This window comes from Trichosurus vulpecula, chromosome 6 (genome assembly GCF_011100635.1).
Source record: "Trichosurus vulpecula isolate mTriVul1 chromosome 6, mTriVul1.pri, whole genome shotgun sequence".
Classification (NCBI taxonomy): domain Eukaryota; kingdom Metazoa; phylum Chordata; class Mammalia; order Diprotodontia; family Phalangeridae; genus Trichosurus; species Trichosurus vulpecula.
In genome coordinates this window covers 282,072,080-282,088,220 of record NC_050578.1, presented here as the reverse complement: position 1 = coordinate 282,088,220, position 16,141 = coordinate 282,072,080, and the positions used below count along the sequence as shown (strand labels likewise).

Below are 16,141 nucleotides of genomic sequence, written 5' to 3'. Positions count from 1 at the left end.
GACTCCCCTAGCTGACTTTTGAGTCGTCCCTGTCATGTTGGCTTTGTCTCAATGGGCAGCGGGGAGTGAGAAGGCTCAGGTTTGTGTAGGGCTGGTCACATTACTCCCCTCCTCTGGATCTGTTTCCTCATTGGTGGCATGTTGGAATTGGCCTGGCTGAACCGTACCTAAACCCAATGACCCTAGGAAGCCAAAGGGCTATGGGGGAGGGGTCAGGACTCGAGAGAGAGGGGAAGGTGCGATGCCAGGAAGGAAGGTGGCTTTGTGAGAAGGCTGGTCCTTGATCAGTGAAGAACATAGGGAGAGGGTCTCCAGGCCACAGTGGGGGCCTCTTTGCCCAGCCCTATCCTCTCAGTGGAGGGAGAGAGAGAGAGAGAGCCTCAGATGAGATTTAGGGAAGCCTTGATTCCTGTCCTCAAGGTCAGTTGGGTGGAAGAGACATTGATTTGACCCTGGAGGCAGAACCGGGAGAAAGGAGGAGGAGGTGTCCAGAGGCACATCTGGTCTGGACCTCATCACAGCCCCCTCAAGGCTCTGCCCAGCCCAGACATCGTCTGGCTGGAGGACCTCTAACCAAAGGGACTTGCCCAAGGGCCCATGAGTAGGCGGGAAGCAACAGAGCTTGGATTTGAACCCAGGACCACTGAGTCCAGGACAGATCTTTCCAGGAGTATCTATCTGTTGATCTGGTTGATTTTGCCTGAGCTGGAAGGGATGTGTGAAAGAATCTGGTCTAAGACAGTCTTTGAACAGTGAGGAGCTTGGCTCGATGTCCCCACCAGGATTAGGACCCAAGTGGCCTGAATCTCAGCCTGGGACTCTTTCTTCTGCACCCACCTTCCCTTCTCCAAGACCCCTGAAACCCCAAATCCTAACTCTGCTTGCCCCACTATGACCTGGCTCTCTTGTTTTTCTGGTGAGGAGGGGTGGGGGAGTGAGGAGGGGAGGCCTGAGATGAATGAGGTGCTTGTCCTGCACCTGGAGAGGCAGCCGAGGGCTGAGGTGATGGGGCGTGCGCGGAAGGAGCTGCGCCCACCCCACAGTGTCTGCTCTTTCAAACAGCGCTCTCTCTTGTACCTTTATTTGTGTTGGAGACGAGGCCCATGGAAACCCGAGTCCGACTGAAAATAGGCGGCTTTGTAGAGTTGGGTTAACGAGGTATGTACGTTCAGAAAGGGCTTACCACTGGAAACGGCCGCTCTCTGGTCAAGTGCCAAGGCTCCGAGAGAGTTTGTTCTTGGTTAACGACCGGGGGTGGGGAGAGGGGCTCGTTGGTCTAGATGGATCAGGCCACTGGGAGGGCCCATGATTCCAGAGCCCCGACTGAGTGGGTGTTTGTAGCTGTGTGGCTGAGCTGGTGGGCACAGTCCAGAATTAGCCACCCAGCACCCCGAGTCATGTCCGTGAAAATGTGGAGCCCAGAGTCCCTGAGAACCAGTCCTCAAGGTCCATGGTGAGCCCTGCCCTGGGGAAGGACACTAGAAAGCAAGGCTGGCTGTAAAAAATCAAGGGAACCAACCAAACAAAAACCCTCAGATTCCTCAAGGTTAAAACCCACAGACAAAGGGAAAACTAAAATTTTCCAAATGTTTTGTGTGCCCGTGAAAGCTCTCCATGAACAGCCCAAGCTGGATCGGGCAACGGTGACTCCAGCCTAATTAGGAACAGAGGAAACAGAGACAGCGACGCTCGGTGGCCTTCCGGGGCTGCTCTGAGCCCACTGAGGGAAATCTGCCCCTGCCCACTTAGCCTGAGATGCCAGGGCCCAGGGCCCAGGGCTCAAGAAGGAAGGATGTGGGCCGAGAGCCGCAGGATGGCCAGCCCAGAGTCCACAGCCTTCCAGGCTTCTCCCGCTCCCCACTCTCCATCCCGGCTCTTTCTCTACCAGGGGCCTGCTGAGCCATGGTGGGCATTAAAGGTGCCATTAAAGGTCTGTTATGTGCCAGGCTCTGTTTGGGGCCCTGAGATACAAAGAAAAGAAGAGAGAGAGAGAGAGAGAGAGAGAGAGAGAGAGAGAGAAGAAGAAGGAGGAGGAGGAGGAGGAGGAGGAGGAGGAGGAGGGAAGGAAGGAAGAAAGAGAAAGAAAAGAAAAGCAAAGAAAGCCCCTCTGCCCTCAGGGAGCTGACATTCTCCTGGGGAAGCAACAGGGAAAGAGATGCGGTGAGGAGGGCAGGCTCCCTCCCTACCAGAGGGAAGAAAGTCTTCCTGGGGAAGATGCTGGTGGTGCTCCAGGTCTTTAAGAAAGCTGGGAATTAGAGGTGGAGGTGAAGAGGGACTGCGTGCTAGGTGAGGGGCACTACATCTGCAAAGGCCTGGAGGCCATGCTTAGGACATGGTATGCAGACTAGTATGGCTGGAATGCCGCATAGAAAATTAGTGGAATGTGGAATGAGACTGGAAAGGTGGCCTCGAGTCCAGTGTTGATACTCAGGGGCATGGTGACCAGAATGCCAGACTTGGAATTAGGTAGAACTGGGTTCAAATCTTGCCTCAGACACTTCCTGGCTGGGTGATTCTGGAGAAGTCCCTCAATGTTCCTCAGACTCAGTCTCCTTGTCTGTATATTGGGAGCTGCCATGAATTGTGCAGGGAAGTGCCGTCCGCATTGCCTGAACAGTAACCAAAGAAGCTTTCTGGAGCTCCACAGGGGGCACCCCAAGGGAGAGCAGCCCTCCTGACCTTTGCTGGCAGTGATACAGAAATGCGGTGACCAAAATCAATCCGTCTTCCTTGCCCTGACTGCGTTGCTTGTTGGGATCTTGTCTTGAGCAAGATTCATTTGGGCAGACATACCCAAGCACACACATCACGCATGATTTCTATCTGCCTCTCGGCCCGGGCCGGGAAAGGCGCTAGCTCGCTGCTAAGGGACACTGGGCATCTCTGTCTGAGCCCAGGAAGGACAGACGGCCCAGGAGCCTCTACCCAAATGGTCCCTGACATGCTGGGCCTCCTTCAAGTCAATGAGGCTTTATTCAGACATCGGAAGTGAAAAATGGGTATCCTGTGAGCTGTTAGGCCTCTCCCTCCAGGTCTGGTCTCCCAGAGACCCCAGTGACAGCCCCCATGGAGGGGTCCTCAGTCCCTTGTCTTTGGGGGAGACTCCATTTGGAACTGCCAGCGGACCATCGAGTCTGGCCCTCTAGGAAGCACAACGTTGATGAAAGTCAGACAAAGAAAAGCAGCCCCTTCCCCCTTCCCCTATCTTGATGGCAGCTCAACAAACAGGTCTTTTGATAGTTTGGGGACGTCCCTTACAGTCCTCTGGCTCCCTGCACCTGCCCCACTCCCAGCCCAAGCCCCAGCTCTCTTTTCTTCTTGTGCTCAGAGCCTTAATGGGCCCCCAGTGGGCTGTGTCCTCTCCCCAAGCTCCGGACCCTCAGTGTGCCCAGAGATCCTCAGCTCTGGCCCGGGGGAGCTTAGAAAGTCCTAGAAGTTGGGGATTCAGCCCGGCCAAGTGAGCAGCCTAGCAGAAAGTTTGACTCTTCCTGCCCTTGGTGGCTCCTTCCCTCTCTCAGGGGTGCATCAGGAAGCTTTGGCCCAAGCTGGCATCCTCGCTTAGGAATTAGGGTTCCCTGCTAACTCTGCCCCCTCCGTGGGACCCTGGGCTCCACTCCCCAACAGCTACCCCTGGGAAGGACAGGACAGTTATTTATTCCACATCACCACCATCCCTGGGACGCCTCAAACGAAACACTCTTCCACCCTCCATTTCTCTGTTTTCCCCTCCTCCAATAGAGTGGATGCTCTCTGAAGGCAGGGACCATCTTTGTATTTCTATCCCTAACACTCAGCACAGAGCTTGGCTCATACTGCCTGGCACATAGTAGGCATTTAATAACTATTGTGTGTGGGGGGGGGAGCTTCTGTCCTCTGGCCCTGCTGGCCCATGGGCAGAGTTTCCCTCGGGGCTGAGTCAGGATCGCCCCACCAGCATGCCCCACAGGGCCCCTGACCAACGAATGAAGCAAGAACTCATGGCATTCCCCCTCTCCTTTTTACAGGAAATTGTACTCGTGGTATTTTTTGGGACGGAGTATGTGGTTCGTTTGTGGTCAGCGGGATGCCGTAGCAAGTATGTGGGGATCTGGGGACGGCTGCGCTTCGCTAGGAAGCCCATTTCCATCATCGGTGAGTTGGAGCCTGGTGTCGGGGCTGGGCGCCACTCAGATTGGGAGGCCCCCGGGTGGGCCCCCCTCAACATGGATATCCTTGACTCCGAAAGGGTAAAGCCACTCTAGAATGTCCCAGCTGGAAGGAGTCCCACAGACTGCACATTCCAATCCTGGCCTCGGACAGGAGGGAGACTGAGGCCCAGACAGAGGGAGAGGCTTCCCTGTAGTCACTCAATGAGCACAAGGCAGATCTGGACACCTCTCACTTTGTGTTCTGTCAGGAGTCCCAGCCCAAGGAAGGCAACAAGCAGAGATGAAGGAGACTTCCAAAGTCCTTCAGTCGCTCCTGACTTTATAGATGGGGACATGAAGGCCAACAGCCTTCAGACTTCCTGGCTGAGTGCCCAGGGGCCCAGCCTTGCCAACAGGCCAGGCCTCGGTTCCCTCTGTCTATGCCACCATGAGACTCACGAGTGGGCCCATCGGTCTGACCCACAGCCCTGAGAGAGCTCCCAAGCTCAGCTCAGAAGAGGGGAGGCTGCTTGGGTTTGTTTGGGTGGAAGCTATTCACAGTAGCTCTCTGGTGGTTTTCAGGGGTGTGCCTGGAGGGGTTTGAGGAACTCCAACATTCCCAGGGACCAAATTAAAATAACTTGGGGATTAGCGCCCAATGAAAATATGGTTTTGTGAGTGTGAAGATCTGGGACCATTCTAAGAAGCAGGGCACAGTAGGCTGGGGGCCCACTCCACCAGTGGGCAGGCAGGAAGGCATGGGATTCTGTATCCCAAGGGACGTTAGTGGCTTTGGAGGCTAATTCCACTCATTAGATGGGTACAAAATAGTTCCAAGGAGGGGAAGGGCCTGGCTCTTGGTTCCAAAGGTAGAAAGTCACAGAGCTGAGGTTCCAACCCGGACCACCTTGGCTCCTTCCTGTGCCCTTGGCTGGCTGAGTAGGGCTAAGTTCATGTCCCATGGGTACAGCAACTACTGTGCCCCAGCCAGGCCACCCCCATGCTGGGCCCAGGCACAGGGCATCTTCAGGCCTGACCTCATTTTACAGTTAAGGGAACTGAAGCCTATGGAGGCTGGAGTGGAGATTGGGTCAAAGTTTCCTAAGCAGGAGAGTTAGGATGGGACCATAGGCCTCGTGACTCTAAGACCAGGGTCTGTCCCCCAGTGCCAAAAGGCCCTTGCCTTGCTTTTCCCACTAATAAGAAACTCTCAGGCCCTTGAGGACAGGGCTGGGTCTTACTTGTTCCTGCCCCCTGCCCCCGGTACCTAGCATGGGGCCTTCTGGTCAGCAAATGTTTGCCTACTAAGTCCTGCCCTGCCCAAACCCCTCCTGTTCCAGGGACCTCCTCAAAGGGAATGTTTGAGAGCTGTTCTAGAAGAAGGCTGCCTGGGCCACGACTCAGCAGGGCTAAGGGCATTGTGGGCAGGCAGTCCTGTCCTTGGTGACTGGAGGGTCAGTGATGCCTTTGGGAGATGTTATGTGACAAGGTCAAGCTTTCGGCCTTCTCATCTCTCCTTCTCCAGACCTCATTGTGGTCGTGGCCTCCATGATCGTACTCTGCGTGGGCTCCAAGGGACAGGTCTTTGCCACATCAGCCATCAGGTAATCCTCCCTCATCGGCCATAGAGACCAAAGGGAGGACCTCCCAGGATGGCCCCTTCCGTGCCGAGGCCTCCTCCTGCCTGACCTCTCTGCACCCTGGGAGATGAAGCCTTCTGGTCTCCCGTTTGCTATCTCCAAATGCTGGGTAGCAGGCTTTAAAGGGAGCCAGGGGCTGAGAGACCAACCCCAACCCTTTGGTTTTCTAGAGGAACAGGGAGGGAAGGGAGTCACCCAGGACCGTCCGATCAATGTGCCAATCTACAGGCATTTATTAAAAGCTTCTGTGGGCCGGGCTCTCTGCCTCCTTGCATTCAAATTGGACAGACAACCTGTATACAAAACGAACACCAGGAAAGGCTTTATGGAGAAGTTGAGTCCTGGGGCAAAGGCCTGGCATGGGTAGATGGCCTGTCCTGTGTGGATTAGGGAGTAGGACACTTCAGTGTGTGTGAAGGGGAGGGAAGGGTCAGAACCCTGAAGCGGGGGCTCAGGGTCCATCTGGGAAGAGCCTCACAGGCCTAGCAGTCTGCCTTTGGCCCCAGGAGGCCCAGGATGCCCCTGGCCCCAGGCAGCTGGGAATGGGCTGAGCCAGGCCGAATAGCCCCCGCACAGCCCCTGCCGCCAAACCGCAGGCGGAACATGGGCCCTCTGGCCTCCATCCCTCCAGAAGCTTGTTGTTTCTGGTCTGTCTTCTCCCTAAGGGCTAGGCTTTTTGGTAACCATTTGGTGGGCTTGTTTCCAACAAGGAGCTGGTGGTTTAGGCTGGCAGGCCAAACCCAAACGGACTTGTGACGGGAGATGCCTCCGGCCATGAAATGTGGCTGGGACCAGCGTGGTGACACCCAGCCTGGGCATCCCACTGGAATCTTGTAAAAGAAGGCGCCCCCCTGCCTGGGACCAGCCCCAGATCCAACTTGAGGCTTCCTTCACTGGGCTCAGGCCTAGTTCTTGAAAGGCACCTTCCTGAAAGGAGAATGCCCTCCCTTGAACCTGGGCCAAGAGAGCGGGTGCCACCCCTGAGCAGCCGCCCCCTGCTGCCATCTCCTCCACTCCCACCTGCCTTTCCCCGCAGACCATCCCCTGGCAGGTAGCTAGGCCCAGCCCCTGAAATTCTTGTGGCCACCTGGGAACCAGCCAAGGGGCAAAGGGCCCGGGCTCTCAGGCTTCTGGTTTCAGGAGCTCTTCTGCTCTGTTCCCAGGGGAATTCGCTTCCTGCAGATTCTACGGATGCTGCACGTAGACCGCCAGGGCGGAACATGGCGATTGCTGGGCTCCGTGGTCTTCATCCATCGGCAGGTGAGCTGGGGTGGGTGCCCAGCCAGAGCCTGTCCTTTGGCTCCAAGGTCTGCTTTGTGTACTCTGGGCTACCTGGGGCAGGGGCAGGAGCAGGGGCAGGGGATAAAGGGCCAGCCCTGGTCCTAGGGCACATGGAAAAGGCTTGTTTGACTTCCAAGTGTTGTCAGAAAAACTTAATCCGATGCACGTGCGCGCGCACACACACACACACACACACACTATGCTCACACACATACAGATACACACCCATAGACACATACCACACTCACACAGATACCCATACATACACACACATATATACACACCACACTCACACACACACACATACCACACTCACATACATACATACATTCACACACCACACTCACACACATACATACACCACACTCACACACACATATGTACACAAACCACACTCACACACACATACCACACACACACACACAAACACACACACACACACCACACTCATACACATACACACACACATATACACTTGGGTCATGTTGTGCTCAGTCTCTTAGGCATCAGGAAAGAGGCCATCGTCAATATGATGGCTTGGGTCCCAGAGCCACCAGTGGAGATGCCTCATTCATTCACTGGCATCTGTGCTCAAGGGGGGACCATGGTGGAGAGAGAGGGAGAATAAGCAAGGTGTCGTCCATTCATTTCCAAGAGTGAAGAGAAGCACACATTGGAAGTCAGAGCTCCCACTGTGGAGTGTGTTTACTTTTGGGGAAAGCGAGTGGGCACATATTTGCCCCGCCCCACTCTGCTGCTCTCCAGGTATGGGGCCTGCCATCCCCTCTGGCATTGGGTAGAACCTCGTATTTTCAGCTGACACGTCCTTTTCTTTGATTGCATCATAGGAGCTGATAACCACCTTGTACATCGGGTTTCTGGGTCTAATCTTCTCCTCGTACTTTGTGTATTTGGCGGAAAAGGATGCTGTGAACGAGTCGGGCCAGATTGAGTTCGGCAGCTATGCCGATGCCCTGTGGTGGGGCGTGGTAAGTGGGATACCCCGTTCCTCTGAGGAATCTGTGCCGCTGGGTCCCTGCCCTGACATCCATGAGGGCTGGCTTGCCCGTGTTAGCTGCCCAGAGGTCATTCTGGAGAATGAGTCAGGCACTTCCAACAGGCCCTGGGAGAGTGCCCCGTTAGTAGCATCTGCCCATCAGAATGCCAGTCAATGACTTCCCTGCCCACTTGCTCTGAAGGTGGAGAGCTACCCTCGCTGAGATCAGCATCTTGTCAGCTCTGGTCAAGGCCACTGAAATCTAGGCTTCCCTCTTCCCCTTGGCCAGTGACGTCTGCCTAGGCCTCTTAAGTCACTTTGTTTGTGGAGTCCAAGTGAGTTATTTGTTGGCAAGTTGGGGGAACGTGCGGCTAAAACCGTTGGCGTCAGCACGCCCAGCCCGAGCCTGGGTTGGCATGTGGCTTACCCCCGGAGAGGGGCCTGGACAGCACATGCGCTGTCAGCTGTCAACAGGCCGGGTTTGCAGTCCGAGTTAGAGCAGAAACGCCAGGCTTCTCGTGGGCTCAGTCTTCCTGGCTCTGCCACCCTGGCATCGTGGGAGCCTTCGGACATCAACCACAGGTCCTCAACAAAGCAGTGAGTGTTGGCTGGGCAGGTCCTACAAAAAGCCAGCTGCCTAATGAAAATCTGGATCTGTCCAAAGAGAAACCGGGTGGGGGTGGTGGTGAGCGTGTGCTTTTGAGTTCTTCCCCAGAGGACCCTTCTGCCGGTGCCTTGGTGCCTTATGGTAACAAGAACAAGCCTTTATCAAGTACCTTCTGTATGCTGGAGATGGAGAGAGGCAAAGGGAAAATTAGACAGGGCCTGTTCTCAGGGAGAGCTCACAGTCCAGTAAGATGCATTGATTTGGATGCATGGAGACCCACAGAGGCTGAGTAGTTGGAGGAAAATAAAGCCTCTGGCCCCTGGGGAATCCTGAGTGTGTGTCCCGGGTGAGAGGGCCCCCCTGCCTTCCACTAAAAAGCCTTGGGGGCCTGAGCCAGGGATATGCTTGCACCAGGTGTAGCCATGTACTGACCTGATGGGCTCCAGGCTGTGGGCGTGAAGGTCATAGAGTCAGAGCCAGGAGGGACCTTGCTGGTGCTCTGTTCTAACCCAAACCCCATGGTTTTACAAATGAAGACACTTAAACTCAAGGTGACTTGTCTAAGGTCACACAAATAGTAACTCCCAGAGCCAACACGCTGGCTGGATTCCTGGGAAGCTCCAAACTCATTGTTTTTCCCTTCCATCTGTTCCTCTTCTGGATTCTCATCCCAACCTCCAGTCACCTAAGTCTCAGGTCGCTCATCCTCCAACATTGGCCACATCACCCCTGACCCATTCCCCACCTCTGGACTTCCTGCTAGGCAGTAACCTTTTCCGGCAATCTTGAGAAGACAGACCTTCCCTTCCCCTTCCCCTTCCCCTTCCCTTCCCCTTCCCTTCCCTTCCCTTTCCCTACTCCTTCTCCTTCCCCTTCCCTTCCCCTTCCCTTCCCTTTCCCTTCCCCTTCCCTTCCCTTCCCTTTCCCTTCTCCTTTCCCTTTCCTTCCCTTCCCTTCCCTTCCCTTCCCTTCCCTTCCCTTCCGTTCCATTCCCTTTGCGTTCTCCTTCTGCTTCCCTTCCCTTCACTTCCCTTCTCCTTCCCCTTCCCTTCCCTTCCCTTCCCTTCCCTTCCCTTCCCTTCCCTTCCCTTCCCTTCCCTTCCCTTCCCTTCCCTTCCCTTCCCTTCCCTTCCCTTCCCTTCCCTTCCCTTCCCTTTCCCTTCTCCTTCCCCTTCCTTTCCCCTTCCTTTCCCCTTCCCTTCCCTTTCCCTTTCCCTTCTCCTTCCCTTTCCCTTTCCCTTCTCCTTCCCCTTCCCCTTCTCTTCTCCTTCTCCCTATGCCTTTACCTCTGCAACCTTGTGAAAGTCCCTTCCCCCTCCTCCCTCTGAACTTCAGTATCCCCTTCTGCAATAGGCAGGCCTTGGCCTTCACCATTCCTATTTCAGAACTTAGCATGTCTCACAGAAAGACAATCAGGAAGGGGATCACATCTCTGAAAAGAATGTGGGAAGGACTAGCTCTGATAAGCCAGTGTTGACTATTGAGTGGGAATACTAAAGAGTATGATTATTTTTCAGTATTGTGTATCATGTTTCCAAAACTTGACCTCATGCTAGGACTTAAAGAACTCATCCTTAAATGCAATGAGAGGGAAATATTAGCTGCATCCTTTACAAGCCACAACACAGTCATGATAATAATCAATAAGGAAGTAGAAACAAAAGTCCAGACATAAATGGAGGCAGATGATGTCCATGATGTCAAGGAAAATTTCCGAGTAATTAACTCTCCCCCAAGTCTGCTTAGCCACCTTGAGAGGCAGGGGGTTCTCCCTCCTTTTTCAGACAAAAGCTAATGGATTACCAGTCAGGGCACTGGTAGAGGGCTTTCGTGTTCAGGTGGGGATGGGTCTAGGAGGACCCCAAGAATTCCGGTCAGCACCATGAGCCTTGTACCTTTCTCAGAGCAGGACTGGCGTGGGGGAGGCCAGGAGGTCACTGCAGCTGAGTGCTTTCCCACCCTAACGAGCTAAGGGATGTCTTTACCCACCCCCCTTGTCCCTTTGAGGTTTTGAATTTTTGGGAGTGACAATTTGACAATTTTCCATCCATTAATGATGCTTTCTCTGCAGCTGTCCCGTGCGGGGGAGCTGCTGTGGGGAAGGCTTGGTCAGTTGGATTCAATCAAGCTATTAATTTTAACCCCGGGCTATGGGACATTTTCTCACTTCTTGTAAGAGAAGCACCTCAGGAGAAAACAAGCCTGGCTGACTAGAAGCTGGACTCCATGTGGAAAAAGTTAGCCAGCTGCCGAATCAGCACCTTCGCCTGTTTCTTCCTGGGCTGGCTGAGATGGAGTGTGACCCCTGGCTGTTTCTGTACTCTGTCTTGTCTTGGGGTGGCTGGATGATGAGATGGGGTGGCCTGGAAGTGCTTCTGGGAAGGGCCTCAGGGGACTGGAAGGACCTTGGATTTGGGGTCACGGGGTCTTGGTTGGAATCGAGGACCTTTGTTCTTTGTAGATGGGACCAGGACAAGACATTTTCTACCTCTGAGCCTCAGTTTCTCCATCAGTAAAATGAGGGGAAGTCCTTTCCAGCTCTGGCACTGTGGTCTCAAAGCCCAAATGGGCCTGGGGGAGGTCAAGGAGCAGCTTTCTCAGCAGGAGCCTGCACTCCTGGGCTAGCATTCAGAGGCAGCTCCTGGGGGGCTTCCCCAGAGTGGGTGCAGGCTGAATGAAAACAAGGGGCATTCAGTCAAGGCCTGAGTGAGGGGCACCCAAGATCCTCGGGGGCTTATCTGACCCCCTTCTGGTGCCCCAGCCCCTTCCTGGCACACTGGACAGGACTGAGTGGACAGTGGGGCCGACCCAGAGTGGCCAGCAGGCCAGTCTTTAAACTCTTTCTGCCCTTCCTTGCCTTTCTTCCCTTCCCTTCCTTTTTCTGCCCCTCGTCTCCCTTCCCTCCACCCCCTATCCTCTCTCTTCGTTGGTGAAGGAATGAGTTTGCTTCCTGGGCTCCTTGGGAGACAGGGCTTTGGGGCTGATGAAGGAGCTGTGGTCTGACAGCCTGGAGCTTGTCAGTCTTCCCATTGGGCCCCCTGTGTCACCGCTGTAAAATTAGTGTCTTGCTCTTTAGGGGTTATAAATTAACTGTAAAAACTCCTTCTTCCCTGAAACTTGGCAGCCGCGGCAGCCCCGGCCGAGGTGCCGGAGCCATTCTACTTTGTTTTCGTTTCACCTTGGGAACAAAACGCATTTGTCCATTTTAGAATTATGAGCAGAGAGAAAAGGTTATTTTTATCTACGTGCTTTGCCAAGTTGGTGCCTTGTTCAGCTTAAGTGAGCAGAGAGTGAATGTTCCTAGGCCTCCCTTCACACCTCTGTTTCCAAGATGTACGAACTCAGCCTCCAATGGGCACCTTGAGCCTGGGGCCTCCTTCTTCCCCGAGAGACTCAGCAAGGCCATCGTCCTTTGGGATGGCCCCTCCAGGCCTGGGCTAGGCCCCTACGGGAGGCAGAGGTGGGTAGATCCTGCCCCTGCCCTTTCTTCACATGTCATGGGGACCTAGGGACACCTGGCTAGGCTGTTGGCCCGGTATCCCCTGCCTGCCTCCTTTCCCAGGTCTGTCTGGCTCTTAGGAGCTCTCTTCACTGCACTAGCTTGAGCATCCTGGCCCACTCACAGCATGCCCCCTGCCCACTGCCCTCTGGGGGAGCCCAGCCCTGCAGCACCACCAGAGAATATTGGGGCTGAAAAGATGCCATGGAAAGAGAGGAAAATTTTACCCACAGGAGATAGTGTGATGGGTGGAGAACCCAGTGGCCCTGCCCCTCCTGAAGCACAAGGGGGTGGTGGAGACACACCCAGGGCATCTCTAAGGCCCCTTCCAGTCCTGGAACTCTGCATTCTATGTTCTAAGGCTTCTGCTCTGATATTCTGTGTGCAAAGGTCCCAGCTCTCACATTCCATGTTCTAAGGCCCTTCTCGGCTCTGACATTCCAAGTTCTCTCTCTATTTTTTTGCATTGTAGACATCCATTTATTTTCTATTTAATAGAACATTTTGGGGAGTGGCCCCCCAAATCTTCACCTCTCTATTAAAGAATATCTTTTTCCTTGGCCCTTTCAGTGCTCAGAGCGGTCCATGCAGTTGTCTCCCCCCTAAAATGGGCACGCCTTTCTTGGCTCCCTCTCACAGGGGCTCCAAGTTCATTTTCACCTGGAATGTGCCCAGGGGTTTCTTAGCCCCTCCAGGCAGGTATTGCTGTCCTCTTAATGGCAGGTGCTCAAAGGTCGAGATCTTTGCTTGGTAACTGGTGACTGGACCTTCGGTTGGCAGAGCTGGTGCCCAGCAGTATGGCTTGGCATTTGCTCATGAAACCATAGGGCCAAGGGAAGGAAGGTTCCCAGGTCCTCCTTGGGAGGCAGACAAGAGTAGCTCACCTTTATGTAGTGCCTACTATGTGCCAGGCACTTCGCTGAGCACTTTACAATGACCACTTCCTTTGGTCCTCGCAGCAGCCCTGGCAGGGAGGTGCCCTTACAATCTCCATTGCAGATGAGCAAACTGAGGCAGACAAAAGGGGAGTAACTTGTCCAGGGTCACATAGCCAGCAAGTCCGAGGCTAGAGTGGAACTCAGCAAGTGAAGAAATGAGTAGAATCAGCTTTTGTCATGAGCCCCAAGGCCAGGGGGAGGCTGGTTTTTGAGGCCCATTTCTTGGGGTCTGAGGCTACATTGAAGCAGGTCTGATGTCCTATGCCCTGGTCAGACCACACACTAATAGTTGGCACCATGTGGTATGTCTAGATGAGAGTGGTCGAGATGGTGAGAAGATGGAGGCAGCACCCTAGAGAGCCCAGAAATGTTTACCCTCAAGAAGAGAAGGCTGGGAAAGGGGTGGGGAGCTTGGCAACCATCTTCACCTCCACCCCCACCTGCCCTCTCCTCAAGGGCAGAGATGGTTTCATCTTCGTTCTTTGTCCTCCCAGCCTTAGCATCATGCCTGGCGCATAGTGGACACTCATTGTGAATGAATGAATGGATGAATGGATGGATGGATGGATGGATGAATGGATGGTTGATGCATGGATGGATGGATGATGGATGGATGGATAGTGAATGGATGGGTGGATGGGTGGATGGATGAATACTGCACAGACTTGGTTGGCATCAGCCTTTCCCTGCTTGTCTCCAGAGGACAGAATGAGGAGCAGAGGGGTGAAGCTTCAGAGAACCAATTTAGCCGGCCATGAATAAGATTCCCTAATGAACCACACTGAACAGCAGGGGAGGAGCTGGCCACTCAAGAGGTAGCTGGTTCTCCCTCCCACTGAGGCTGGATGACCTCTTCTTGGGAACGTTGTCAGGAATCCTTGGTCAGGGGTTGATTGGACCATGTGGCAGGCCCCTGCCAGCTCTAAGGTCTGGGATTCTTTGGTTCTCTGCCTCCCCAAACCCATCTGGAGAACAATAGACATTCAGTTTTTAAAGGGGAGGAAGCTGAGTCTCAGAGTGGTCCCAGAGGGGGGGTCCCCTGATTCCTGCTGTAAACACCCTTTTTCTTGTGTGCTTGGGGCCCCCCAGCAGGCCTGGGCCCACCCCAATACAAGGCCCTGGCTCCCTGCTGGCCATGGGTACAGGGAGCGTTTGGGGCAAGGTCTGGGCGGCCCAGGCAGTGAGAAGATTCACTTTCCCATGGTTTGGGTCCCTGAGTCTTGGCCAGGCTTGGCCTCTGGGAACTTTCCAGCCCTGCCTTGGCCCAAAGGCTTGTCAGGAGCACACACTGCAAAGACAGCGTGGCTGCTCCCTGGTGGGCTGAAGGAATGCCTCGTTAGGCCTTGCTCGTTCCCAGAAATTCCGCTCTTTGGGCCCAGCCCTGACCATAACAAGGGGGTTGGTTGGCTTTTTGTTTCCTGACCCGATCTTTGCCAAGTCCCAGTGTGCTGGTGTGGACCCCAGCTCCCCAGCCCTGCTCGCCCCACCTTTAACCCTACCTCTGGCCCACTGACCGTTAGGCCTGAGCTTTCCCTCCTCTGGACGCACCCATCCATGGATGGTGTCCCGTCCTCTCTTGTCCCTTTGGCTCTTCTGGGAGCCAACTGATTTCGCACCAAGTTGTTTATGCATGATGAGAGAATTTTCCCATTAGTGTGTCCAGCCCCCCAGGAGGCTGCTGGAGGAGTGAGCCACTCAGATTCATCCGGTGTGACTTCCCTCTGTCAGGGGTGTCCAGAGGGGTTGCTTCGATGGCAGGTGAGGGCAAGGTGACCGCTGATGCCCCTTCCACCTCAATGTCTGTTACAGGTCCACAGCGAGAGGGCATCTCAAGGTGATGCTGCGGTCCCCCCGCCTGGGGATATCTAGTCCCCACGGCTCATTGCTGGGGATGTTGGAGTGGGGTCCTTTCCAACTCTGTTCCTCCTAGTGCTACCTTCTAGGAGTCCTGGGATCTCAGTGGTAAAGCACATCTGAGAGGGTGAAGGAAGAGCAGTTTTCCCCAATCACCCAGGACCCCGGATTTCACCTGGGAGGGACCTTTGAGATCAGGGACCAGCCTCCTAATTCTAAATGGTAAAGAGCCCAGACAAGGGAAATGACAGGCCTAAGATGGTAGGAAGTGTCAGTGACAAAGCCAGGATCTGAACCAGGGACCTGTGATTCAATCTTGTGGAAAGCACGGCTTGCTGCACCCACACACCGTCAGGGTGCTGGCAGGATCTGAGGTGCGAGGTTCAGTGACTTGAGGAGGAGGAGATCCTGCCACAGCCCCCTCCCACTCCATCAGAATGCAAAGAGATGAATCAGGCTGTTTCTTACCAGCCCTCTAAAGGGAAGAATGGCTGGGAGGAGGGGGGGGCAGGGAATGGGTCTTGGCCATTAGATTAGAAACTCCTTGAGGCCGGACTCTTTGTATCCCTGGCTCTTGGCATAGTACTTGGCCCACAGGAGGCATTTACCAAGTGTTGATTGATTGATTGGGTGTCAGAGAGGCTGCAGTTTGGAGGGTTTGGAGACTTCCATAATTCCAGCTATCCTGAGGGGGAATGTGCTCCCCTCCCCAGAGTCCCTTGTCAGGGATGTCTTAGATGAAGGGCCCCTCCTCAGGGGGACAGCTCGGGCCTGAGGACATCGAGTTTCTCCGAGCTGGAAGGACTGCTTGGTCCCAAACAATGGTCCCCACTCCCTTCTGGACTTGCCTTGGTGGGGGGCCCTACTTGAGTCTCCTGTTACCTGAAGATTTCCAAAGTCCCGGGTTGTGGGAGCAGCCTTAAAGAGCACCTGTTTGAGAAGGATGATAAATGCTGGAGAGGATGTGGGAAAATTGGAACATTGTTACATTGCTGGTGGAGTTGTGAGCTGATCCAGCCATTCTGGAGAGCAGTTTGGAACTACGCCCAAAGGGTTACAGGAATGTTCATACCCTTTGACCCAGCAATACCACTTCTAGGGCTGTATCCCAAAGAAATCACACAAGCGGGAAAAGGACCCATATGTACAAAAATATTTATAGTGGCTCTTTTTGTAGTGGAAATCAAGGGGATGCCCA

At 54.4% G+C, this 16,141-nt stretch overlaps 1 protein-coding gene across 1 annotated transcript in view; it reads left to right on the top strand.

Annotated features, from left to right (window-relative positions):
- KCNQ1 (potassium voltage-gated channel subfamily Q member 1) overlaps positions 1-16,141 on the top strand; it is a 275,625-nt gene that overhangs the window by 88,219 nt on the left and 171,265 nt on the right. The window contains exons 3-6 of the mRNA XM_036765323.1: positions 4,005-4,131; positions 5,653-5,731; positions 6,931-7,027; positions 7,897-8,037. Coding sequence (XP_036621218.1) covers positions 4,005-4,131; positions 5,653-5,731; positions 6,931-7,027; positions 7,897-8,037 — 444 coding nt within the window. The remainder of the gene's footprint in view (positions 1-4,004; positions 4,132-5,652; positions 5,732-6,930; positions 7,028-7,896; positions 8,038-16,141) is intronic.